The 25,890-nt window shown below is 38.6% G+C and overlaps 1 protein-coding gene across 9 annotated transcripts in view; it reads left to right on the top strand.

The window, feature by feature from the left end:
• diaph2 (diaphanous-related formin 2) overlaps positions 1–25,890 on the top strand; it is a gene marked incomplete at its 3' end in the record, with an annotated part of 383,236 nt that overhangs the window by 20,949 nt on the left and 336,397 nt on the right. For 7 of the 9 annotated variants that reach the window (XM_083915494.1, XM_083915499.1, XM_083915495.1 and 4 more), the window contains one exon: positions 4,919–4,939. The exons of 1 other annotated variant lie outside the window; for it this stretch is intronic. In XM_083915494.1, coding sequence (XP_083771620.1) covers positions 4,919–4,939 — 21 coding nt within the window. Of the gene's footprint in view, positions 1–4,918; positions 4,940–8,022; positions 8,117–25,890 lie in introns of those variants that run through there. One more of the 9 variants, XM_083915497.1, reaches the window with a different exon arrangement.

The raw sequence follows: 25,890 nt of genomic DNA, 5'->3' as shown, positions 1-25,890 counted from the left end.
AAGGCCTTTACAGGTCAACAAGTTTGCAAAGAAAACAGGACAGCAATCCTTATAGAAATTCCGCTATATAACGCTTTCAGGGTGAAATTAAATGAATGAGTACGCAGGCTTCTTTGGTGGGAAGGGCTCCTTTGCATTCTGCCTCCTGCAGCTTCAAATAAAAAAATAAAAATAAAAATAGCCAGCTGTACCAAACATGTTATCTTTGTTGTTCTTATCAAAACAACAGTTAAAAGCTATTTGGACTGCTAATTACTAGTAATAGGGTTTAGGATTATGTTGCCCGTTCTTTGAGAGTCTTTAATCTAGACCTATTTCCACTCTAATTCGATAATATAATCTGATGGTAATCAATTAATCTTTAATGAATTCTCCTATCCTCGTTATGGCCAACCTTTTGAGGTGAAATTCACATCAGCCCAGATTGAAAAAAGTAAAGGCAAAGGAAGCAAAGTATACTCCTGTTGCTTCCCGAACCTGGTAGGTCTCTCTTGACATCATCATTTATTACCTTCCTCATTGTTATGGTAATTAACTGACATTATTGATAATGATGATTATACGGGATGATTGAATTCCTCACAGGGCCCATTATGCTTTGTGAGCACTGATATTTTATTTAAATGAATAACGTAATCTGTGTAGTCAAAGGACAGAGGACAAAATGTAATGTCTGTCAGCACCTTGCTATTACATTTGACAGGACAGAAGGAAGGAGGAGTTTTGAGTGTTAGGGATTATATTTCTGTACATACAGATTTATGCAAATGCACACAGTTACTAGGGGTAGGCAAAAAAAAATAAAATCATGTATAAGTCGCGATTCTTATCTTCTAAGATTCCAAATCAATTCATAACTTCTAAAATTCAGTATCTACCTTTTCCGTCTCACCGCGCTCATTTTGCGGCTTCCGTAGAATACCGTTGCAACAAGCTACCGGCTAGTCAGTCACTGCCAGCCGCCCATCATTAAAGGCAAGTGTTTGGGCACACTTTGGATTTCACAGCCTCCAGGGTGAGATGAAGCTGGACATGACTTATTCAGTATGCAAGGTTTGCAAAATAAAAGTCAAGTACTTTAGCGACACTACGAACGCCAACTGCGGTCAAGTGAGCCTTCATTCGCCTCTTCGTGGTCAAACCAACTATATTTGTATTACGCCCGTATTATGACATTTAGGGTAAATGCATTGAAACAGCTCAGAGGGAGCTGACATGAAGGGTGAACACTTTACTGTCTTTCTTTCCAACCTACCCTTAAAAATAAGCTACTCCCGGGCCTTTATTTACCACTTGTTTTAGTTTGCTTATTAGCAGATATTGCTTACACTTGTTTTTAATAAATTGTCTTCAATAATGCCATGCTTACTTGATTACATTTTTAAAACTGACTTATCAGGCTTAAACTAAATGAATATGCTTGGAGCCTCAGATAGATGAAGAGAGAAAAAATGTATTAAAAGAAATCTGAGTAACAATGAAGCTGACAGCCTTGTAAAAATGTTCTATAAACGGCCTTAAAGTGATCCTATGCTCTGTAGTATCTTGAATAGTGTGATTTGTGTTTCTTAAACTTCTTAATATGAGAGTGCACCTCATCACCAAAGAATTCCATGCTAAGCCTAAAATAATCACACAGTATATTACAGTACAGTTTGTCAGCAAATACATCAGAAGTATGACATTTGTTTGAAATAATTTAGAAGTCTTTGTAAGGCATGTTTTTTGGTTGTTTTGCCCTTTGAAATAACATTTTTGTTTTTGAAAAAAGCACTTCAGTCTTTCCCCTATGCTACATACTGCATATACAGTATAAGCTTATGGGTTAAAGAATCCCACCACTATAATGTATTTCTCTTTGAGGGTTAGGCATTATTTTGGGTTTACAGTTGCTTGTGGTTGCTGATGAGCATGCAGTGTGGACTAAATATGAACATGGTGCACTAATAATGTAAATGGTGATGGTGCATTTCGAACATGTCGGGGTGTCTTGTTTAGTGGCTTGGTGGCTGATGCTTTCAATGGTTAATGTGACTCATTATTTTTCTACCAAAGATGTGTTCCATATTATAAGATGCAGTTTTGGGGCTTTTGAAGGGGTTCACACTCACCTTTCTTTTTCTAGATGGTATTTTAAGCTAGTCTCAATAAAACATTTGACAAGATGTGTGATTTTGATATTACTCTTAAAGAAGCATCATGTTTTAAACTTTTATGTCACTGCAGCCACAAGAATAGTAGTGTATGCATAGTAAATGTATAAAAATGCATAGTATGAAGGCTTGAAAGGTTTTGGAGCTGGAAGATTAAATCTGAAAATATTGGTGTTTTCTCCCAGTATTGTGTGGCCTTTTTCTTGTCTGTCTCCGCAGTGCGGACCAACTCAACTGAGCAAGGGCGTAGGTGCCCAACATAAAGCAAACATATTTTTTCTTGCAACAAGAAACATTTGAACAGTCCCTGGTCCTTGAATAGGTTTAGATGCTTGAGGTTTCATTCAGAATGTAAACCACCAAAAAAGGCTTTTGGCTCTATGACTTGATGATTGTAAGGCCCTATGAATTCCATTTTATTTTTTTCCAGATTCTGTTTTATTTCCCCCCCAAATTATTTGTTTCTGTTTGAAAGAAGAGTAAACACTTTGACAATTTGAGCACATTTTGTGAACAGAGTCTCTAATAATGTAGTGTATGAATATAAATTCAATAAGAAAAGATTCAAAATGTATTGAATATCGGTGAATCTTTTTTTTTAATCAGAGAAAGTGCTTTGGTACAGTAATGAAACAAAACATTACAGCCTTTTGTAAAATTAAGTCCTTCACATCTGATCTTCATATTATGAATTAAAAAGAAAAACATCACTTTTGTTATGTGTCTATGCCCATGAGTGGAGGAGTAGGTGAGCCCCACCTTCGGGAGCATTTGGCTTATTCAACAGTGAATCACGGAAATCATAGGGCCCTATGATTACTTGGTATTATGAGAAAATCCTGATTGTGGCTTTGTTTACTCTTTTCTTCTTTTTGAGGAGAGTTGTACATTGACCCCGTTCATTTGAAATTTAACTGAGTTTCAATGGAATCCAGCTTTGCAGTTTGGTGCCTGTGGACGTCCTTCGCCATCAGCTTTGCATGAACAGTTGCCTTTATCTCTCATCTCTTTTTTTCTTCTCGCTCTACAATAGGTGCAAACATCGTTAAAACTGCCACAATTAATCTTACACTAATACAAATGTTGATTTCTCAGAAATTCACTTTACTTCCTGTCCAACGTGTTTTGCGTGGTGTTTGATGGCAGGTTCTTGTAAAGGGGATTGTGCAGTCTTACTATTGCAGTTTTAGTCAAATTTTGATGTGACCACCAATGTGCCACCTTCTTCTGTTAATGAGGCATTTGCTGAGATGATCCAGGCCTTTTTTTCATATTAAGTGTTAATGCAATAAGTATATATTTTCTAATTATCATGAAAAAGTGTGGTAACAGTTACATTTACATTAAGAAGAAAATTCACACACAAGCGTACAATGACTTGTCCCTTTTTTGTAGTATAAGAGATGCTCATTATCAGATCTCACTAGGTAGTAATACCTCAGAACTTATCAAATTATTAGCTGGGGTCTGAAAAAGGTGATACATTGTGCTGAAAATACAAACTTGTCGCTAATGAAAAAGTGCTTATCCCCCTAAAGCTCCTCCCTGACTGTTGTCTGTGCAAACTCAAAATAGTGTCTGTTATGTTGGTCAAGCTGCTTTAAAACAAGATTAAAAATATGTATGCAATGTTGTAGGCATCAAATTCTGTGGAAGTTGTGAGTTATATCAGTATGACTCAATTAAAGCCTGTCGTATTCAGGCAAAATATTCCCATTGTTAGACAGTTACATGCTGCATTCACTGGAGAGCAAAGGCAATGTGGACATTATGGCAGTATGATTAGAAAGTAGCATGTGCGTGATCAGGTGGTGGCACTTGTAAAATGGACTTAAGGGGTGTCATAAACTCTTGGTAGAAGGATGGAGAGGGGAAATCAACCATCGAATGGCCACAGCCTTGGAGAGTTTCAGAGTGACAAAAGAAATGGAAAGGGAGATTAGAAGGGATGGGGGGGGGTCTCCTGTACTCACTGTAGCTCACTGTAGCTCAGTGAGTCCTGTAACTTATTTCAATCAAAATAAATTTTTCTTGAAATACATATAACAGAAAAAGCAAAGCTCAGACATAGCATAGAATACATTCACTCAGCTGACAAATGCCTTCCCACTGTAAAACAAGCCCCACAGTATCAGTAATAAAAGACACTCCTGCTCCCTGCCACTATTGACAGATAACAAGGTTAAACTCCAAGAACACCGCTGACTGCAGGGGCGCAAGGTAGCTCTGCCATGCAAAACTGACACCTGAAGCCCAAATTTTAATGGCAGCTGATTGATATCAGCCCAAAGTGACCATATGCAGCCTCTTTGTCCACACTAGCCACTGTTTGGGGAGGAATCTGTGAATCAATACTAGTCAGTTACAAGGACAATCATAATTTACCCTGTTAGTCCTTTAATAAATCCCTTGTGTGGAAATAACCATGATTAAATAACTTCACAGTTTTTGTTGCCCTGTATTGATAAGACATTTGTGACTTACATGCTTTGCAAAATCTTGTTTCATGTGTACAGAGTTTCATATCTGTCTTATTAAAACATTAAAAATTGCAGCTGCCAAACACAGACATTATCTTCAGTATGTGCCCATAATTGTAAAGGTTCTCTTGTTGGCTTACATTTTTGTCATTGTATAATGTGTTGTGATGTCACAAGTTACGCTAATGCCTCAGCGTGTAATGGAGAGGATTCTCTTGCCTACTAATGATTGTGCTGTTTGTGTCTTTTTGCACATTAACCTTCTCCGCTGATCGCTGCATGCAGATAACTGGGAGCAAAGTTCCGGTAAGTAGCCCATTATTTATTTGGCTTCTGAGTCTTGTACCTTCTGTGTCTCTGTCTTCAATCACCCTTTAAAGACACACACACACACACACACACACACACACACACACACACACACACACACACACACACACACACACACACACACACACACACACACACACACACACACACACACACACACACACACACACACACACACACATACACACTTGTCTTCTTTTGGAGAGATGTTGAGGAGCATGTTCCAAACTGTGTAAGTGAGGTCATTTTTATGGCTTGGATTTTTATTTTCAGCCCTGATATTGCTAATGGTCTGTAATTTGGAAAGGCTATAAATTGCCAACACAATTCCTGCATGTAAATGGTAGCACTTTCAAATGAGGGATTTAGAAATTATACAGCCTGCAAATGAAGAGGCGAGGCCTTTTGTTGGTTTTTGCTGTTTCTCTTTGAAATAGATTGCAGTGTAACAACTATTAGCATTTGAATACTGTGACACCAACAAAGAGCGATGCTTTTACACAAATACTAATAATCTGCAATCTAATCTGTTTATCAGCGCATATTGCATCTAAATGATTTTAACTGTGTTCATTCTGTCTATGAGACACAACTCATACCCAGAATATATTTCACCTAATAAGGCTTTGAGCACACACTTATGTGCACATTCACACTGAATCTAGTGAACCATGAAAAATATATTAAGTACATTCTGCTATGAAAAAAAATATTGGACTTTATTAATTTAGTGGATGTCTTCATGTCCATATATTTTAATTTGCTGTCAAGAACAAAAGAAATTCAGGCAAGACTGTTTTCTTACAAATGCATGTTCTGTTTTTTTCTTTTGATGTCATTTGACTTTACTTCCTACTAGTGTACAAGGGGCCAACATAATCTTAATAAATTGCATTTATGCTATCAATGTATTGGTTATACTTTTAAGGCTCCCTTCATGGAAATATGCCAATTTACTATTTTTGCTCTCAAAATCCAATAAAGTGGCCTTTTCTAAAGAATAATTTCTGACATTTAAAAAAAAAGGGATTTTAGAAAAAAAGAAGAATCACGTTATTGGTTATGCAAGTGTTGAATTGTCACTTTAAATGGTATTTCATTGCCCTTTTCGAGCTTCGTAAGGATTAAGAGGACTGTGAAGCTTGACAGAAGCACAGGCCAAGAAAAGCAGCACACTGTGATCTTGCCTCTGCTCTGCCCGTGCTCTCAGACAAACCTTGTTCTTTGAGGCATTTAGATGGACGTTTTGTATTGATTGCGTGTTCTCCTTCTTTGTCAAACTGTTCTTTTGTGCTTGGTTATTTCTGTGGGTTTTCAGCTTGGCCTGTATGGACGTGGATGGAGTAGCTCTTGATCAGGAGCAATAGCCACATTGTGTTCAGTAAATTGAATATGATAGAATTCCCCCAGCTTGTATCATGACTGTTCATCCGAGATGTGGAAAAGGCCAACTTTAAGAAGTTCTACAAACCAAATCTAAAGATGCCAGATACCCTGGCTTTTAAGCTGTTTCTTCAAGTTCTAGAGGATACTAAAGCATTTAACCTGATCTTGCAACAGACGCCTAACATATTGGAAACTATGAGTTGTCATTCTTTAAGGGGGAACCATTATACTCCTTTTCACATTCAAACATGAATTTTGTGTTTTTACTAGAAAATGTTTACATGATTCAATGTTCAAAAAAGACTTTACTTTTCTCAAACTGCTTATGGTTGCTGCACCCTCTGTCTGAGAGGCTCTGTTGCAGTGCCTGTATCTTAAGTCCCCCCTCCCGATAAGCCCACTCTGCTCTGATTGGTCAGACACTTCCTGGACAGTCAGAAATAAAAAATAACGCTTTATAAACCAAACACAACAACACCAGACATGTTGTAGCAGGGTTGTGCTCTCTATTTAGGGAGTAATGAAGAATGCAAGCAACAAATATAACAGCTTTCTCTGCCACTAGTATGTAGCTAAATGTCATTAGCAGTGGACTGTGGGGCAATAAAGCAGCTATTTCTGCCATCAGAAATCACAAATATGTGAATTAACAAAGCAAGCAACAAATACTACAGCTGTACTTCGTTGGAGTGCCTGGTGTGCTGTGCCTGCAACAGATGCCCTTGTTTGAGAAGATCTGCTCATGGGGGGTTAAACTTGTTACCCATACACTCATTTATCTCATTATCTGAGACTTTGGTCATGTTTAGCATGAACATCTGACATTATAACAAGATGTGTGTGTGTGTGTGTGTGTGTGTGTGTGTGTGTGTGTGTGTGTGTGTGTGTGTGTGTGTGTGTGTGTGTGTGTGTGTGTGTGTGTGTGTGTGTGTGTGTGTGTGTGTGTGTGTGTGTGTGTGTGTGTGTGTGTGTGTGTGTGTGTGTGTGTGTGTGTGTGTGTGTGTGTGGTGTTTAGCCTGGTTAGCTGATTTTGGGGTTCAGTTAGCTCCCCGCTTTGCTTGCAGATTTCCATTTTCACGCTGTCAGTATGCGTCGGTGGGATAGACTGCTGGAATGTGCTGGAAGGAGAGTGTTGGTTAGGATTGTCTATAAGAAACACGCTACTGTAACTCCTCTGTCTCAGGCATGAAATCTCTCTGGCACTTTCCCCTCTCTCAGTAGAGAATGAGGTGGGAATATAGGACTGTGTGAATTGGCCCTAATCCAGTCTGACCAGCGTGTAAGTGTGCAACACTGCTAAGTCGAATATGCTCTCTCCGACTCTATAAGCAAGATTGAGGGAAATTTGAATACCACGCATACAGTACCTAGGTTACAGCATGCCTGCAGGTAGACTCGAACAGTCCAGATGGACCCGACACCTCTTATTTTTGCAGTGTGCTGCCAGCGCCTATTGACCACTACGACTTTACTTTATATTGTCAGTCTCTGTAAAGATTGGCCTGATTTACGTCACAATTCAAGACTCAAGTTGTAACAATCCATCAATGACTCCTGCAGTGTAACTGTGAAAGTACACTTCCGTCTCCCTGCACTGCCACTGACAGGCTCTGCAGCTCAGATGGAATGCTGCTGAGACTATGAGAGTGAGAGCGCACATGAGCAAGAAAAAGGGTGTGTACTCGTGTGTTGAACAAGAACAATCTCCTGACCACAGTAGGGTGATCAATATCTGAATGACTGGACAGATGACTGCTTATTTCCATGGTAACGTACTGATCAGCTCTGAGATGTCTGGCGCTGATGGTTAGTGTGGTTGTGTAAACATGTTTATGTCTTTGTTAATCTGCCAGTATGTGGATTTGACAGAAGATCCAAACATACCTCAGATCTGAGAGAAAAGTTCATGATGCTGTATAAGCTTTACCCTAGCTGATCTAGTTTTCTAGAATAAGTGTTTTATTTTTCTGCAGGATCATGAAATGCTGGTCTTTTATGTGGCTAGAGGACTTTAACATCAACCTTTTTCCAGGGTGTATGTTAAAGGCACAGTTCTTTCCTGCTTTTTACAGGGTGCATTGGTCATAGTAGGACTAGTTCTTCACAGACTGCAGTTATATCTGCGCTTCTGTTGTTAATCCAGGGATCGGTCATAACAATTAACATTCTGATTACTGTATTTTTCGGATTAAAAGTCGCTCCGGAGTATAAGTCTCACCAGCCGAAAATGCATAAATAAGAAGGAAAAAAACATATCTAAGTCGCATAAGAGTATAAGTCGCATTTTTGGGGGAAATTTATTTGATAAAATCGAACACCAAGAATAGACATTTCATCTTGAAAGGCAATTTAAAATTAAAATAGAATAGAGAACAACAGGCTGAATAAGTGTACGTTATATGAGGCATAAACAACGAACTGAGAACGTGCCTGGTATGTTAACGTAACATATTACGGCAAGAGTAATTCAAATAACTATAACATATAGAACACGCTATACGTTTACCAAACAATCTGTTACTCCTAATCGCTAAATCCAATGAACTCTTCCTCCTCTGTGTCACTTCTGAACAACTCCGCCAACTCCAAGTAGCAGGAAGCATCTTTTTTTTCACAATGCACTTCTGCCATGACCCGCCCCCGCCGAATTTTGATTGGTTGACGTGTGTGTGTGACGATTGCTGATATACGCCTAGTCTCTTACGTGACTGAGATGAACAATAGCCTGGGCTATTATTTGATATTTTACGGTAATGTGTTAATAAATTTTACACATAAGTCGCTCCAGAGTATAAGTCGCACCCCCGGCCAAACTATGAAAAAAACTGCGACTTATTATCCGAAAAATACGGTAAAAGCAGATGAGTGATGTATCGTTAATGAGGAAAATATTAATCACATTCTGTAAAATGTTGACAGAGCAGAGATGTTGCTGCTCTGATGTGCACATTTATATGCCAGGTACAGTAACTTCATTCATTATTTCAGAAGCTAAAAGTTTTATTTTATTTCCTATGTCAAGTTTAAAACTACAGGTTTCCGTTTTGCCACTCAAATGTCCCATGATATATGCTGCAGGGCCATTACTGTGCGCATGGAAAGGTTTATAATTGATCTCTGATCATCACTAAAGAAAGTACTTCTACACCAGTTCAATACATTATTTTAAAAGCAACAGCTTAAAGGGGGAGTGAAAATCATTAATTTAGGTGCGTGGCAGGTGGATGATTTAACGTATAAGGGGATTCTGATGGCATCAGGGCCACGCTGCACATCATGCTTGTTACACACAGAGATGCACAGACGCCCTTTTGCTCTTCCTCTTCCTCCTCCTCTTCCTCCTCTTCCTCTTTAGTTAGATAGGTTATTGGTGTATTTGCTCATATTCAGTCAAATGGAGTTGTTGATTAGACATAGGACTGTGAAATGGTGGAGGAGCCGTAGCTCTGCACACAATCAGATCCATTTCCTCAGCAGGAACCACTCACTTCTCCAATTTCCCGAACCCACTGTTTAAATAGCAATGCGCCCGCTGCAAGTGTACCTGGCTTTTCAAGGGAATGGGAGATGACACCAACTCTGATTGGTTTCATTCATTTTACGCCCAAAACACACCCATGACTAATGAAGGGACTAAAACATACCCCTTTGCCCCTTGTGCCTAGATTATGCACTGTCTAACTATGTACCATAGGTTGTTTAAATAGAGCCCCTGAAATGTGGCAGTTATCATGAGAAAATCAGCATTTATGAACTAACGTCTAAAATCCAGCATTTTTTTTTGCCATTGAATGTTACTTAGAATGACGACAAGGCTACTTTCAATTACTTTTATTTAATCTAAGTGAAAGTGCTCTGTGCGGCTGTATATTCGACAACATTTCAAATGAAAAAATGTTTTTGTATTTTACAAGCAAAGCATTAGACCAGCCTTGAACCTTGAAATGTTTTCCCAATCATCGAGTTGAGCTTAAGATTTTGATTTACCTGTAATGAATATGAGCTATTTGTATCCCTCTTACTTATTTGTTTTATTTTTACTCTAGTATAGTAATTATTCACAATAAGTTCTGCAGCTACCATTTCTTTTTTTTACTTATTAATTTCATTATACAATAAAGACAAATTCCATCCAAAGCTTTCAAAGTCTTAAAGCGATGTCTGCACATTTCTTATTTTGTCTGACCAACAAGAGTTATTATGAAAACAGAGAAGGAAGGAAAAACCCTACATGTGCAATCTATATTTTCATAAATATTCCCTATGAAAACAATAACCTTATGGGTTTCTGTTGTTAACTGTGCTCTCCTCTGTTTGTACTGGTGATAATTTAGAAATTGTAGGATAACCAGTAAACGAGTAGTTATAGATAAGGCCAGAGAATTGCAAAGCGTTCCAGATGGGAATCAAGAGACAAAAAGAGAGTTGCATGGATACGAGGACACACAGACATCTGGCTCGTCTTTAACTCCAATCAAGTGCTCGTTCGCGATGCCAGGAGTGCTTACGAAGGACCTTTTAAAAAAAAAAAAAAAAAGGAAAAGAAATATGGTGAGCCTGAAAGGAAATCAAGGTGCCCTCCCTCCTTGATTATACTCTTTACTTTTAAAACCACATGCCTCAAAAGACTGTTTTGTTTCAAGCAAGCTATTAAACTGGGTGCTGAGGGTTGAGCAGATTTGATGTGGCTTATGTCCTTGGTGCTTTAAAAGAACGGCAATGAAAAATTAATCAATAGCGTGTGCCTTCCATGCCCTGAGCCAGTGTTCACCATAGATTCTATCGTAAATTAAGATCAAGGAAATTTGCTCTCAAGGGACTGTTTGAATAAGATGTTTCTTTGATTGGCTGAAAGCATATTTTAGAGTTCATCTGATGGAAATAACAAGTTGTCTGGGAATGAGATGAGGAAGGATTTATTTATTTGATTTATGTGAATAGAGTATCTTTCAATATTTAGACAGGTGTTTTACAGATATCAAATATTTGCCATTTTATCCACTGAAGCTTTTTATTGTTTTATTTCCAGGTTTCTTTTTCTTTACTGGGAGGTGTACAAGTGTGGTCATGTGTAGGAAAGCGCCTCCACATGAAAAAATTGCTCTGCAGTGCCAAAACACAGGATACCATAACATTTTATTCACCACCTTTAGAAACATAAGCATTTGGTCGAAATCAAGAACAAGTGTGATATGATTTTGGTAAAATGTAAGTTTTTGGAAAGTTTTCATTTCATTGTGGCTCATTTCTTTCAAAACAGTGGTGAACAACACTTGTTGCAAATACCAGGAGTTGATTTGTAATTCAAACAAAATTATGACTGGTGTGTTAACAGGCTACGGAGTGTGTGGACATCCATATGCTATGACAGCCAGTTGAGTTAGTTGGAAATCACAACCAATCCAGAGGTACAGCTGTGGTGGATGGGAAGTTTACTCCTTGTGCACCTATGCAACATTTGTGATCTAGTTACTTTGAAGTGAAATTACTTTTTTAAGAAATGTTTTGTGTAAGGGATGCAGGATTGTGAAATTCTTGTGTTTTTGTTTTGTTCCCCTTTTATGCTAGGGAAACTGAACTGAAGAATAATTGAACTGTTGTAAGTCATTAAGCCCCTCATTACACTATATTTGAGGAGCGTAAATTAAATTATACAAACAACCTTTAGTATATCTTTATAAATACACAACTTTTAGCCAGCGCAAAATTGATGCAATACAGAAGATAAAAAGCAACAAATAAAGGCTGAGACAAAATGTTCTGCTGATAAATAAACGCATTCCTTGTGTTCACCTTAGACATGGTCTCTTCATATTGTGAGCGCCAACGGTCATAGTACAGTGTCCTCGATCACAGCCAGGATGTCCCAGTTTTAAAAAGGATAATTAGACCTCTCAAAATATTTTGTAAAGTCACTTTGGAGTTAGGAAAGCAACAGTATTTGAATAATATTGCTTTGCAACAAGCTGCATTGTACTGGAGCACCTGTTTCTGTGCCTTACCCCCTCTTGAGGATCTTTTATACAGGACATACATGAAATTGAATATGCGTGTGCCCACTTTGAAGGATACATGTAGATATACTAGTACACTTAGTAGTGATAGTTTGGGTTGCATTTGTCATGTAATGTTAAACTTTAAGGTCTACATACAATTAATATAATATAAAATAGTTTCTGCTGTATGGCTTGTCTTCTGGCGTTCGTGGTTGGATTGACCTTTTCGAGCTGTGAAAGAAGCAAAGGATTGGCTGTGACAGGGGGTGGGCTGTGTGGGAAGGATTAAGTCAACACTTGCTCCCACTGGGGATGAAAAGAGGTTACTCTACATCAGCATTTGTCTTCCCTTTCTTTTCAGTCTTCTTGCTTTCCTTTTCACTACCTTTTTATCCTTCCCTCCTTCTCCCCTCACCCATCTCCGCTCTAAACAACATATGTCTTTTCAAAGGCAGAAACAATCATTCCTCTTCAATCAGAAGGGGAGAGCTGGCTCTCGTTATTTTGAAGGGAACATGAAAGGCTGAAGTAGTCACAATATGCTGATATTGTATTGAACAGTGGCTATGTCAGTGTTTTATAGTCTCTGTATTTGTGTTGGTGTGTGCACATGCTTGTATGTCTCTGTGTGTGGTAAGTAGTACTTTTTTTACTACACGCAGTTCCATTAGATTTGGATATTACACCTTCAATTTAGATATTGCACTGAAGAAATGGAGTATGATAGAACACTAGGGTAGTACTTTTCGGGGGGGGGGGGGGGGACTTAGGAATCTTAGTTCTGTTGATTGTATGTCTGTGAATTTTATGTACTGTATGCACATCCACACATCAGTGATGGAGCTTGTGAATACTGGCTATGCTCTCAGTTGTACATCTCTCTCCCACAGCTCTGTCACACACTCAACGGCACTGTCGGCATGCTCAGCTCGGCAGGAGGCTCCTGCAGGGCCGCATTAGGCTCCATAAACTTTATAGCATATTTTTACAACCCGCCTCTCTGTATGCATCCACCATCACATCCCATCGCATCTGCTTTAACTGTTCACACAGCTGTGAAATTCTGTGTATCCCCATGTTTTATGGTTGCCTGCTCCTCCCGTCACTCCCGATTTCTTTATTTGCTCCTTTAGCTTTTTGATATCCTCCTCTACATCTGTGTATATTTAGTAAGTTATTTGCTTTGGTTGATGGAGTTGTCTGCTTTTTCTAGATGCTATCGTGGAGAATGCTTGCAGTGGGTGATGTGATAATGCACTTCTGTTCATAACCTTGCCAGACTCTCTCCTCTTGTGCATTTCTAATCTGCCCAGATGCAGAATTCACTCTCATAATACTATGGACTTGCATTCCAATGTGAGGCAGTGTCCAATACAGGGTATGTATACCCCTGCTGATTTGTAATATCCCTTTTTCACAACTGACACAATGCAAGGTTTGAGCACAAGAAGAACAAAGAGAGGCAGCTGTTGACAGGGACAACATGAGTGGAAACCAAAGTTGTTGTAGTTGTCGGGTTAGGGGAGAGTCACATTGATGGCCTGTTTATAATCCCCCCAGCTCTTTCAGTAAGCCCACCAGGTCCTGTGGGAGCGCCTTACTGCTCAGCCAACTAGTCCACTCAGCACAACACTGAGTAACAAGGTATAACCTCTGCCTATCAGTACAGTGGTACAGTGTTTTCATAACGCTGTCATACTTGGGTGCACAAGAGTAAAGCCACATAATCGCCTCATCAACAGCCAGGTTCGCCCCAATTCCCCAGACAGCTCTCTGTCGTAATGATTGGTGACATGATCAAGGCCGGATCACTTGCTGTGTTATTGCCTGACTTGCAATTTCGTTTCTTAGGGTTCTCAGGAGAGATTGGCCACAGTTTTGAAATGTCAGCCTTCAAGACGTATAAGCTGTATGTTTATCAGTGAAATGGTAATGTTTGAATTAAAGTATTACAATGCACGAGTATAAATTAACTATCCATTTGCTAGAGATGAAGCCTCATGCTGCTTTGACTTATGTTTAGCTTGGTTGGCACCACCTCTTCTTCATGCATGCTGGCTAGGATGGTCTTGCACTGCCAAACTGGTCACAGCTTTTTGCAAATTAGATGGTCTCTCTTTTGTTTGCTTTCCGTTATGACTTGCCAAACTTTGTAGCTGAGTATTAAGGGCAAAGAATAGTATTAAGTAGGTCTTTAGGGATGTTTCACAACAGCGCTGATGGCATTGGATCTTAGTTTTGTTTGGCTTACTGAGAGTGTATCATTCTCAATGCCAAAGACACAGTAGCTGGTCATTCATGGTCATGGTCTGTCTCTACTCAGACAGATGCGGGAACAGCTGCAGTTCCTCAGCCAGTATTGTAGTACTGAAGGCTAGCACTGGGTGGCAGTGGGTGCCCATTGCATTGACCAGTTGGTGCAGTGCATAGGGGTAGAAAAGCGACATTGTTGCTATGGAATTGACCTAATGGGTTTCTATCGGCCCACGTAACATACCGCTATGTGTGCCATTAATGCCATTTGTTAGATGTCTGATCTTTAAAGGGGAGAATAAGTGTGAAATGGCTCAACTACATTCAAATTGGTCTGTCTTCTCTGATCAATACTTTCACCCTCCTACTGTAGACAGAGAGGGGAAAAAGATGGATAAAGAACAGATTCATCATTATTATCTTTCCTGTGAACAGATTCAGAAGTGAGACAGCCTCTGACATGGTGGAGACAGCCAGCCTCTGCTGGGGCCAGTCTTTTTTCCTTTTAACGCTTCACTTGCTTGACCTGGGTCTGTAAGGAAGCACAACTTACCTGCTATTGACAAGACCTGTTGCATTGACCATTCTTTTATGCAGTCATACCTGAATTATTTATTAGACTGGCCCCACACTGACGAACAGATGCAGTCCCACACTAACAGCACATCAGTTATGCGTACAGAACTGCACCATTGATATCACTGTCATTCCTACCTTCTGGTTCTCTCTGTATATGCCTCAGACACCACACCACTGTCTCGCTCTTTTTGTGTTTTCCGTATCAGTTGCTTTCCCTCAGTGATATGAACGTCAAATCTCAATCTCTTTTTTGACCCCACCTTTCCATGCATTCCATATTGGCTTATTGATATAATATTATGATATTAGCTCTTGACATGACCTAATTTCTTGGCCACATGTATGCTGTAACATGGTCTTGGTTGGATATAGCTTTCATTTATGGCCGAGGTTGCATAGACATCATGACAGAGTGTGGCACATCTTTGCTCCCCCACACATGCTGGGCTCGCTATTTCGACTTCTTCCACCTTGTCATTCGGCTCAGGTTCCCTCACTAACATATCTCATCAATTTTTGATGCACAGCCATATGGTAGTCCTGTTTTTCTTCAGGTACTGTGCCAAAAAAAAATATCCCTGCTGATATTTCCACATATGTAGTAAAGGCTTTTGGCTCAATCAATTGGTGGTCAAAATGCATCAAGCACTTCTTTAGAATGGGGCCAATTACCAGATATTGGCCTGAGGTTGATTTGATGGCAGATGTATAGTGTTCCAAATGGTGATGTCCTTGATGTTGGCTGTAGACCCAGCGTGAGAGGTGACATCCAATCATGTTGAGATGGCTGACTTGTCTCTTTATGTCCTGTGTGGTCTTGAGAGATGATCTTTTTAATGCTGATTAGGTGAATGTCTACTTCACACCTGAGATGCTGGCCTTGAATCAAAGATAATCTATCACCGGATGTGATAAAAACACAGGACCTTACAATGCAGACCCGTGATGTGCATAATTACACAGTCATTTAATAAGACAAGCAGCAAATTCAGTGTCATGTGCGAGGTGTTTTTCTTCTTTCCTGTCAAGATTTACCATGTTAGCTTTCAGTTTGCTGTCTCCGCTGCCGACGGGTGTTGTTTGCTAGATTGTTTGTGTGTCACCTCACGTGTCTATGTGAGGAGGAGGAATTTGCTACCACAAAAGAATGAAATTGAGAAGGGAAAAAAGTTCCTTCCAAGCCCTGCAAGTAGAACAAAAGAACAGAAAAAAAACTTGATGTTATTATGCCGCCAACATCTTCTGAGCTTCTGATATAAATGAACTAAGGGTTCTAAAATTGTCATTTGAATTATGCCTTTCATCTCCCCATGGTTTTTAGTGAAGCAGTTCAGCCCAAGTCTCTAGTGAATGTTTTTTCTTCCCCTGTTTGCATTTCTGAACAAGCGCCATCACTGTAATGAATTCTATTATTTTAAAACCAATTACTGTTAGTTGGGAGCTTTTCACCGCCGTTGTCATGCTCTCTGAGGAATACTGCTGTTGCAGTGTCGACTGCACTCAAAACTGATAGTATTTCTTCCTATTTCCCTCTCCACCTATGCTAATGGAGTTTTCTGCTGTTACTATATAGCACCTCCTCCATACACAGCATGATTGTTCATATGAACCAGGATTTAAGGTATCAGAGCAATGTTATGAATTTAGTTGAATTACATTTTGTGTAAGCGGCTAAATACTCTAGAAGCCAATGGAGTCATTGAATGAGAAGGAATGAAAGTAAATCACCAGAATTACAAGGCACATTGTGTTTACTTGGCCATTATTTTTTAAGGGAATACTGGGAAGAAATGATTGACATGTCATTGTTGTTTTTTCAATTTTATATATATATATATATATATATATATATATATATATACACACACACACTGTATAGAGTATATATATATATATATATATATATATACAGGTACTGTGTATATATATATATTTGAATTGGCATTTGTTACATGTTTTTGCATCACAAAATGGAAAATCTCACACTGCATTTTTACCTTATTTTTAAGAAGCTTGTCTTCCATCAAAAGCAGTAAGAGTTAAGTGCTTCAAAATGTAAAGCCATTTGTTGATGTCACATTAAATAGTTTTGTAGAATAGGACATGATGCATCTCAGAATCAGATTTTCTGCTTGACTTTTAATCCTTTGTAGGTTAATTTGAATGTCATCTTAAAAGCAAAACAAGAAAAGCAAACCAATTTAAAAAGTTTCAAGACTGACATAAAAGAAAGACCGTGTGCTGTGTATGGGGGTAGATGCATGGGATACAAAGTTTACGCTGACTGGAATTTTTTGAAAGGTTATTATTTCTTTCACTGGTATATGTAATAATGCTTCATGGTCAAACAACAGAGTGTTGTTTAAAATCACGTTAGATTAAGCTTTGTTCTTTGTTCATAGTAATTATATTTATTTGTGATCACAAAATACTTGTACAGACACATTTACAGACACTATTACAAAGTTTCTCTTTGAGTCTGCCCTACATTATTTTATTTTCTAAGGATACGACTAATTGGATCCTGCTTCCATGCTTAGCCAAAGTGCGGAGGTGAACCTTTTTGTTCGCCTTTTTCAAGTTTTTTGTCCTCTAATAGAGCCACTTGCAATCAATGAATCACCAGTGTGGAACCTCAAGAACTCGACAAGACTGCAAAATTATTTTCATACTTAATCACATCAACCTAACCTTAAGCAATGTACAGTATGTTCCCCTATGCACATACACACACACATACATGCTGAAAGAGAGAAGAAAAGAGAGAGAAGCAGCCAGTCATTCTACCCTAAAGATTGATTTATAGCGTATTTAATAAGCTGAAAGGTTACCTCAAAACAGATTTTCTCCATAATTGACCAATTTAGTGCCACTCGATAAGCATTCATGTCAAGCTGAGATGTTGTGGTATTTCTGTCTCTCTCCCTCCCTACTCTCTCATGCGTTAGCACTGATATTACAGTGCCATGATTAGTTATTAGAGGAGTTATGAAATATTCAACATGTTGTATTTTGGATGTTAACAGGGTGGGGTCCAAAACCTGGGCACAATGGCTGCAGCATTAGTTAGCATCACGGAATGTTCTCTTAATTAGCTCACTTTGCCCAGCAGCTGTCTGCTATTAGGGTCCTTTGTTCCAGATGTTATCTCATTAGAATGGCATTGATCATCCTAATGACTCTGGGAGAGATTATTGGTCCACATTAGTGTGACCTGCTTGCTGCCTCTTTCCCTGAGGTCAAACCACAAGCTTCACCCATCCATATGTTCAGATGACGGTTTAAGTATGGCGGCCATTTCCTCTAGTCATGGTTACTTGTATGCAGGATGCCAGTAAATAGGAAGTGCGGATGACTTAGTATAGTGCTGCATGCAAGTTGTAAACAGGACAATTTGTGAAACTTAAACCCAGTCTTCATGTTTGTCCGTGAGATAATGCTTAGTGTACACAGTTCCCTATCTGTGAATTGGCCCTAGTGCCATTGCATAAATGGCTTTTTCTTCATAAATGGGTGGATCGGGCTTAAACTAGATGTTTTTGTTTGCAATATTGAAGGCTCTGAGTTTGTCTGTCAGTTCTGTGAAAGCAAGGTTTTCTGAAGCAAGGATATTTGGAAGTGTGTGCTTCTATATTCAAAGCATATAATAAAAAAATTCAATACAGTATTCAAAATCAATGGTGATTATTAAGTAGTGTCATTAATTTTATTCTACACCCACGGCTTTCATTGTGTGCATGTTTGTTTGTGTGTGTCTGCTTTTGTTTGTATACATCCGTGTATGAGTGGGTTTACTTGTTTGTCTTTGTGTGTGAATGAATGTATTGCTAGAACTGTGATAGGAGGAGAGGGGGCATTTGAGTCCTGATCTCCCACTTTGTTCTTCGTCCTAGGAGCTTTGTGGGGCGACAAGGCTTTTGCCAGGACATCACTGACAGCTAGGAGAAGCAGATCCCTCCCCTGCCATAATAAGCACAAAAGTACACAGAAATCTGTGCGTTTCATCCCTAGTGTCCCCTTTCTACTGGGCTCAAAGCTGGCCATTTTGGAATTCTGTAAAACCATCACCATACTTAGGGGTGTCACGACTCTCCAAATCACAATTCAATTTAATTTTTGATTCAAACTTTTTTTTCAGCATTTATGGCTATGCCATTGTTAGTCTATCAAGAATAATCTCAATTTCTCAATATTTAACACTGAAAGCAGGCTTGGTCATTCCAACATTTTAAATACATTATTGAAATTATATTTGTTATAACTTTTTAATTCAAAAATTTAACAGATCATTGGTTTTATGGACTGACAACTGTCATTCACATTTTCAAATTCTTCTTTAAAAGTGTGATATATCGGCCATGCTTTCTAATGAACCACACTAAAGCCATCGAATTAAGACTTCAATATAATTTCAATACTTTATTTAAAATGTTGGAATCACAAATCCTGCTTTCATTGTTAAATATTGAGAGATTGAAATTATTGATGGGTTGAAGAGGAAGACAGTTGAAGAGAGAGATCGATGGAATGAAAGGTGCAAGGTTGAGAGGAGGATGGGGTAGAGGCTAGAAAGCGAAATGTCTGACTACAACAACCTGTACCTCCCTCTAGTCAGCATTGTAGCTATCCTGACCTGACCAATTCTCCCAGCCCACAGTGTAAACCTACTTTCTGCACCACAATGTTCCTCTGTGGTCAGCTAGTTTCTTACATGAGTCTTAGATCTCTTTTTCCTAATGCATTAATACCTATTGTATTACCTTGGCGCCTCTAGTTTTAGACTCAAATGTGTACTAAAACAATCATGCTTAATTGCATTCATCTCAGTGGTTCAGTCTTCGGGTTTCAAGCTCCACGGCCTAATGAAAAAGGAGAGGCATCAGTTTAATTATAATGTACTCACCTCTTATCGAGGAGAGATTGTTTTTATTTGTAGCCCTAATGAATTTCTCATCAGTTTGTTATTAGCATTGTGCTATCTTGGGCTCAAGTGGGGAAGAAGCCAATTACATGGCTTTGTTCTCCCTGATGGACAAGTATTTGTGCCCCTGCTGAGGGAGAAATAATTCGTCAAAACGCAATGGGGAAAATCATACATCTTCCCGCCATCTACTGCCGGACAATTTTCTGCTTCAGGTAAAGTGGAATGTGTAAGATCTGTCTACTGATGCCAGCTAGGTGTAATTTTCTTGTAACAACTGCCTCATCAATTGCTCAGACTACTTTTTTTTCTTTAAGAAAGATGTTGGATAGCAGATGTAATAATGGCTTAATCTATAGAAAAAGCACCACACCAACACTGTTATAGATGGACTCTGCCTAGTCATCTGTATGTGACATAAATGAATAAAGATAAATACAGACATCATAAACTGATAAATACAAAAATAAATAGGGCTATCTTTCCCCTCTTGTATTTTTCATACAGAATGCAACATTTGTGTGTTCCTATTAACACAAACTTTGAACAAGGGGCTTAACATGGGCCTCTTTACAAAACAAAAATCATAAAGTATGCCTCGTCCTTCAAATATTTATGAAACAGAGAAAAAAGGCTACTACTCGGTACGATGTATGTTTTTCTTTGAGAATATAAGTCTCTGCCTGTTGCAGCGGCCTGTTGTTGCTCACTGCTGCTTACTTAAAGCAAGCGTAAAAACAAACTACACATGCGCACGGCACCCGTTGCACTCTTACATCACGCCAGAGTTGTGCTACTATTGTCCGAGTCTGACAGCAAATTACAAACACAACATTTAGGCAGCGCAAAACTGATGTGACACAACAGATATAGATTGGCACCTGCCATCAGCGAATGTCAACGTAATTGCAGATAGGCCAGAGTGCTGAGTATTTATGCAGTGAAATAAGGGACATGTAGTGATAATTTGACATTCTTAACCATGACCCTGGCTTTATATGGCATGGCTTCCTTAACCTTAAAGTCATTTGGAACTAATCTAATGGGATATGAAGGGAACATAATGATGTGTGGGGCCTTGTTATTTGCATTTGTTCACAAAACACTTTGCTAGTTTATTGCATTTTACGGTTGAGGGGCTTGATCACTAGTATTATGGCTTTGTAAATGGGAGTCAATAAATTACCCTCTGATTAAAGACGATGCCCTCACTTTAGGTGTAAGGCCATTCGCTATGCATGGTTAGCATGAGTCTTTTTGTGTGTACTAGTTTAATCACTTAAATTCCTCTTTCATTTTAGCTTCACTTCACCTCCACAACTCTCTGACTTGTCCCTGACATGGCACAAACTTTTTTCCAGACATTCAAAAATGTCTCCTTTTGAATTGGACATGTTGTTTTATGTACTAATGAAAGCTTGCTGATGCCCTCTATCCTTTTTTTCTTTCGTTACTGTATGGACAAAAGACTGTAGCTTTCAACAGGTGACTCTTGCGCCTCCACAGAGATCAAGAAAGACACACTTTCTAATAATAAAAATCTAAGGACTTATGAATGAACATGAATATTTCTATTTGAATAAGAGAATAAAAGTTGATAAAATATAGTTGTTATATGTTGTTTTGTGGCTGAAGTTATAAATTAAAACAGCTTTTCTAAATTAATTTGTTGTACAGTTTAGGGTAAATGTGACGTGCTTGTAACATAATACAGAATAAGTTTCTAAACTAGTTCTGAGATAACTGTAAAATGCAGGATACAGTGACTTTGTTTTTGTTTGTCATGTATTAACTTTTTCCCCTGGTTACTCAGATTATTATGTCATTTTATTTCCTTAAGCAAAAATAAATTAATAAATGCAAATGTGTTGAAGTCCAGAAAGCTTCAAAAAGTTTTCTTCTGCATAGTTATGTAAACTATGCCTCTTAATTACTGGTGGTCTCTTTATCTTATTCATAAATGCAGCTCTTCACTGATACATGAAGTGGAGTTTTGGGTTATGGAAAAACAAGGATGGTGTAAATAACAAGACAGATGGTCCAGGTCTGTTGACAGAAGCTTTATGCATGGCAACAAGGGAACAAAGTTGTACTGAATTTCTGCTGACCCTTTTGCTCCTGGGAGAAAATGCTGGTTTGTTTCATGCATCTTCAAGCGCTCAGTCACACTGATTGATACACTGTGGAATAGCCTCAAGATTCATTTTCACTTGAAAAACATACAAGTTCCCAAAAGCACAGAAGACTTGCGGGCCATTATAGGACTGAAGAACCACAAGCCACGCACAATAATTATCTGTTGTACTCCCCACTTTACAGCCACCCCTGCCCCATCCTCTATGTTCCATTAATGAACTAGATAATTAAATATCAAAGCAAAAATGAGCTACATTTCATGTGGCAGGCATCATTTATTGATTATATCTGTGTCTAGTTTGGGATACGTTATAACTCAATAATGGCTGCAGAAGCATTCTGCTGTTGCATATTGATATGCATAAGAATGCATTATGCTTGGATTGGGAAATTAAAGTCCATTTGAAGATATAAATTGTCAATTTGAGCGTTTTTCTAGTCACTACACTTTTACAGTTAAATGCTTTTGACACTTCATAGATTATTTGTTTTCTGTTGTATTCTTTTCAGTAACTGCAACACCACAATCTGCTTGTTTGCAGTAACGGTGCCTGTCCTTAGTCAAGACTCCTCTACCAGGTTTAGGTCTTACCCCCTCAGTCTGGATTGATCCCACTGTTGGAAGAGGATGAGTAAAGGGAGTCAGAAGGATAATGAGGGCATGGGGTGGGCCCAGGAGCAACCAGCAAGACCCAGCTAGATGGATCTGCCTGTGGTGCTAAGCCTCTTAACTCACTCCATCCTTGCTGGCATCCTCTGACTGGTATAACACCACACATTGTCTTTGTGACAATGTGTGTAAAGCAACTATGGTCCTACAACAGACACACCTGTAATCCCACTAGCCGCATAATAATCAACTTCAGAGTCTGAGCGGATTAAATCTTGAGGGAGTTTTGTAATGATCAAGCATATTCATTATGGGGCATTTGCATGTTAGCCAAAACACTTAGGGTAGTCTTAAGTCCACAGTATAATGAGAATGAGCTATTTTGAATTTCATATAAGCCAAAGATACCTTTAAAAACTGAAGCATATCGCGTTTTCAATAGCAGACTTTTCAGCACCAAGGAGAGCGATAAAAACTGTGAGCACGGAAAGCATCCTTTGCCTGTACCTCTCTTCCCACATATTCCTCTTTTTCCTTGCCAAATTCGACCTTGTTTTTCTCCAACAGATATGGCTCAGTGTTGCTGTATGGGCCACACATCATCATCAAAAAACAGCCTTGTAGTTTTTGACTTCATTTCTACCTACCTTGATTATGTGCCTATTAATGAAAAAAAAACAGAAAAAAAAATGTGCCTTAGCACAATGAATGATGATTATAAAATGGATACTAATATGAATGGTGTGATTCAAAATAACTAAAATATGCAATATGGGTACAATATAGATTGTAGGCCAAGATAAACTATACATGGATACAGCAGTTATGTGTGTGTATAATAATGTGTGAACTTGGGAGGTGACAATCACAAATCAGTTTTCTTTGTTAAGTATGTGGCTATAACATCAAAACAAATGTGTTAAAAGCCATCAAATTACACTCAACTCAACCTGATCTACACATAGCCATCCTAGGAGTAACAAGATCCTTATCTCTTGTCAATAAGTGAGGAAATGGTTGTTTTGTGTGGAATACACAAAACAACATGACACTTTTGAAACTAAAGGAAAACTGCTTTGTGTTTGATTTAATTATGTCTGTGGTTATTGTTATTAATCAGGAAGTGAAACTAAATTACACTGAACTCAATCATTCTTTTACATTCTACAATTAGGACCTAGGCTGTTTGTCTCTTGGCTTATGGCCTCAAGTTGACTGGTGCTAAATGAGGATTTTTTCATTAATGCATCTGCAGCTTAAAAAAAACAGCACTGCTCTGACTTTTATCAAATGGGTGTCACACACTTCAGATGGCTGAGTATGCAATCTGAAACCTCTAATTAGTAAGTGGATTAAGTTGTGCAAGTGCCATTATTTCACATTCAAGTTTGGTGAGTTACTGGGTAATTCATTAAGCAGGAGGCGGATGTACAAGCAGTAGAGTTGTCTTACACCATTACATTACACCAGCTGTTGTGATGGTGTGACAGATGTCATAGGACAGGTTGATGCTTCATATAAACGCTTTTATACATTGCGGCACAGGCATAGAGATGTTTGTAGTCATTGCTATGCTCAGAAAAAAGTGTATACCAAAGTTGTTTATTTGCTGTCAACAGCTTTCACCTAGCACTAGAATTTTGTCAACAGATATAGATTGAGTCTTGCTTGTCAAATTATATACCAGGATATGCTCCCCCCGACAGACACCCACACCTATCTGCCCCCCTTATCTCCCTTTCTTGCAGCCTCAGTCTCTTGCGCTCACTCTAGCTAAAAGGAATGGTGCTTGGCGAGGATGTTTGGCCCATGTATGTTCAAGTGTATATACTGGACAGTTGAATGTTGAAAACAACAACAACAAGGATCTTGACTAAAGGAGAGAGAAATTAATCCCTAAAGTGTATCAATATGCACATGTTTGGGTGTTTTCGTGTTGCTGTGAGCACAGCAGTGCTCCAGGTACAGAGTAGATGCCTGTCATTCTTCTGCTCTAGTCCCGCCTCTATAAATAGAAGTCTCTGTGCGCTGCAATTCCTAAGGGGCTTTGTACTCTTTTTCCCTTTTTTTCAATCTTCATCCTCTTCTCCCGCTTCTCTCCTCTATTCCCTCCTGTGACTCTGTTAGTCTTTACATTTATCAAACAGACTTATAAGAATTCAGCATCATTACTTAAGATTAATTCACTTTGACGTAGATCACCCACACCAACAGTACACAATACATAAATGGCTATTTCTGTATGGCATCTCATTTGTCATCCTTCACTTTCCCATTCAATGGTATTGTATACGGTTTTATAGACCCCCCCATTCCACATGACTTTTTAACATCAATGGTTTTAACCCAATTAAATGTATTATAATGACAAAAACTATATTGATTATTCTATCTCTTCTTTATTTTGAGGTGATTCAGGGATCATGTAGTGTTTCCAATTGTTTGAAACAAAGAACAATGATTTTAGAAAATAATTTACCAGACTTAATTTACCTTATGGGGATGTCTAATATTAGTTGTTTTCTTTGACCAGAAGTGAAGTGATTTGAAATGGAAACAAGCAAGTCCTGTGCTTTTACTTCTTCCCTGTTTGGTTATAAGTTGTACAGGCATGAGAGAAGCAGGGAATGGCACCTTTAAGTGTCCCACATTGTCAGGCAGCATCAGGCAGTAAGCTTCCACATAACGTCACTTCAGAGTTTGACAGTTTGAGGGTAGATGATGGTTGTTATACTTGGGATTATGCAGGAAGATAGATAGATAGATAGATAGATAAATATGCGATGGATAATGCTCTTGGTACCGTGTTAATATGTTGTCGTATCTGTTTTTTACACCGCCATTCCTGCCTTATACTCATATGTTACTTTCAGTAACAGTTTCACATTGTCAGTGGTCCAAACAAATACATCTCTGGTCTTTTGCCATTGCTGGTCTTCCTCTATAGTTTTTTTTTTGTTGTATTTTCATATTATACATCTATGATTTTTAATGGATCATCATCGTTTCATGAAACGTAGTAGTGTGGATGTAGCCATAGACTGCT

Source organism: Echiichthys vipera (assembly GCF_963691815.1).
Source record: "Echiichthys vipera genome assembly, chromosome: 6".
In the NCBI taxonomy this organism is placed as follows: Eukaryota; Metazoa; Chordata; class Actinopteri; order Perciformes; family Trachinidae; genus Echiichthys; species Echiichthys vipera.
The sequence above is the reverse complement of the archived record's forward strand: the minus strand, read 5'-3'. Positions and strand labels throughout refer to the sequence as shown.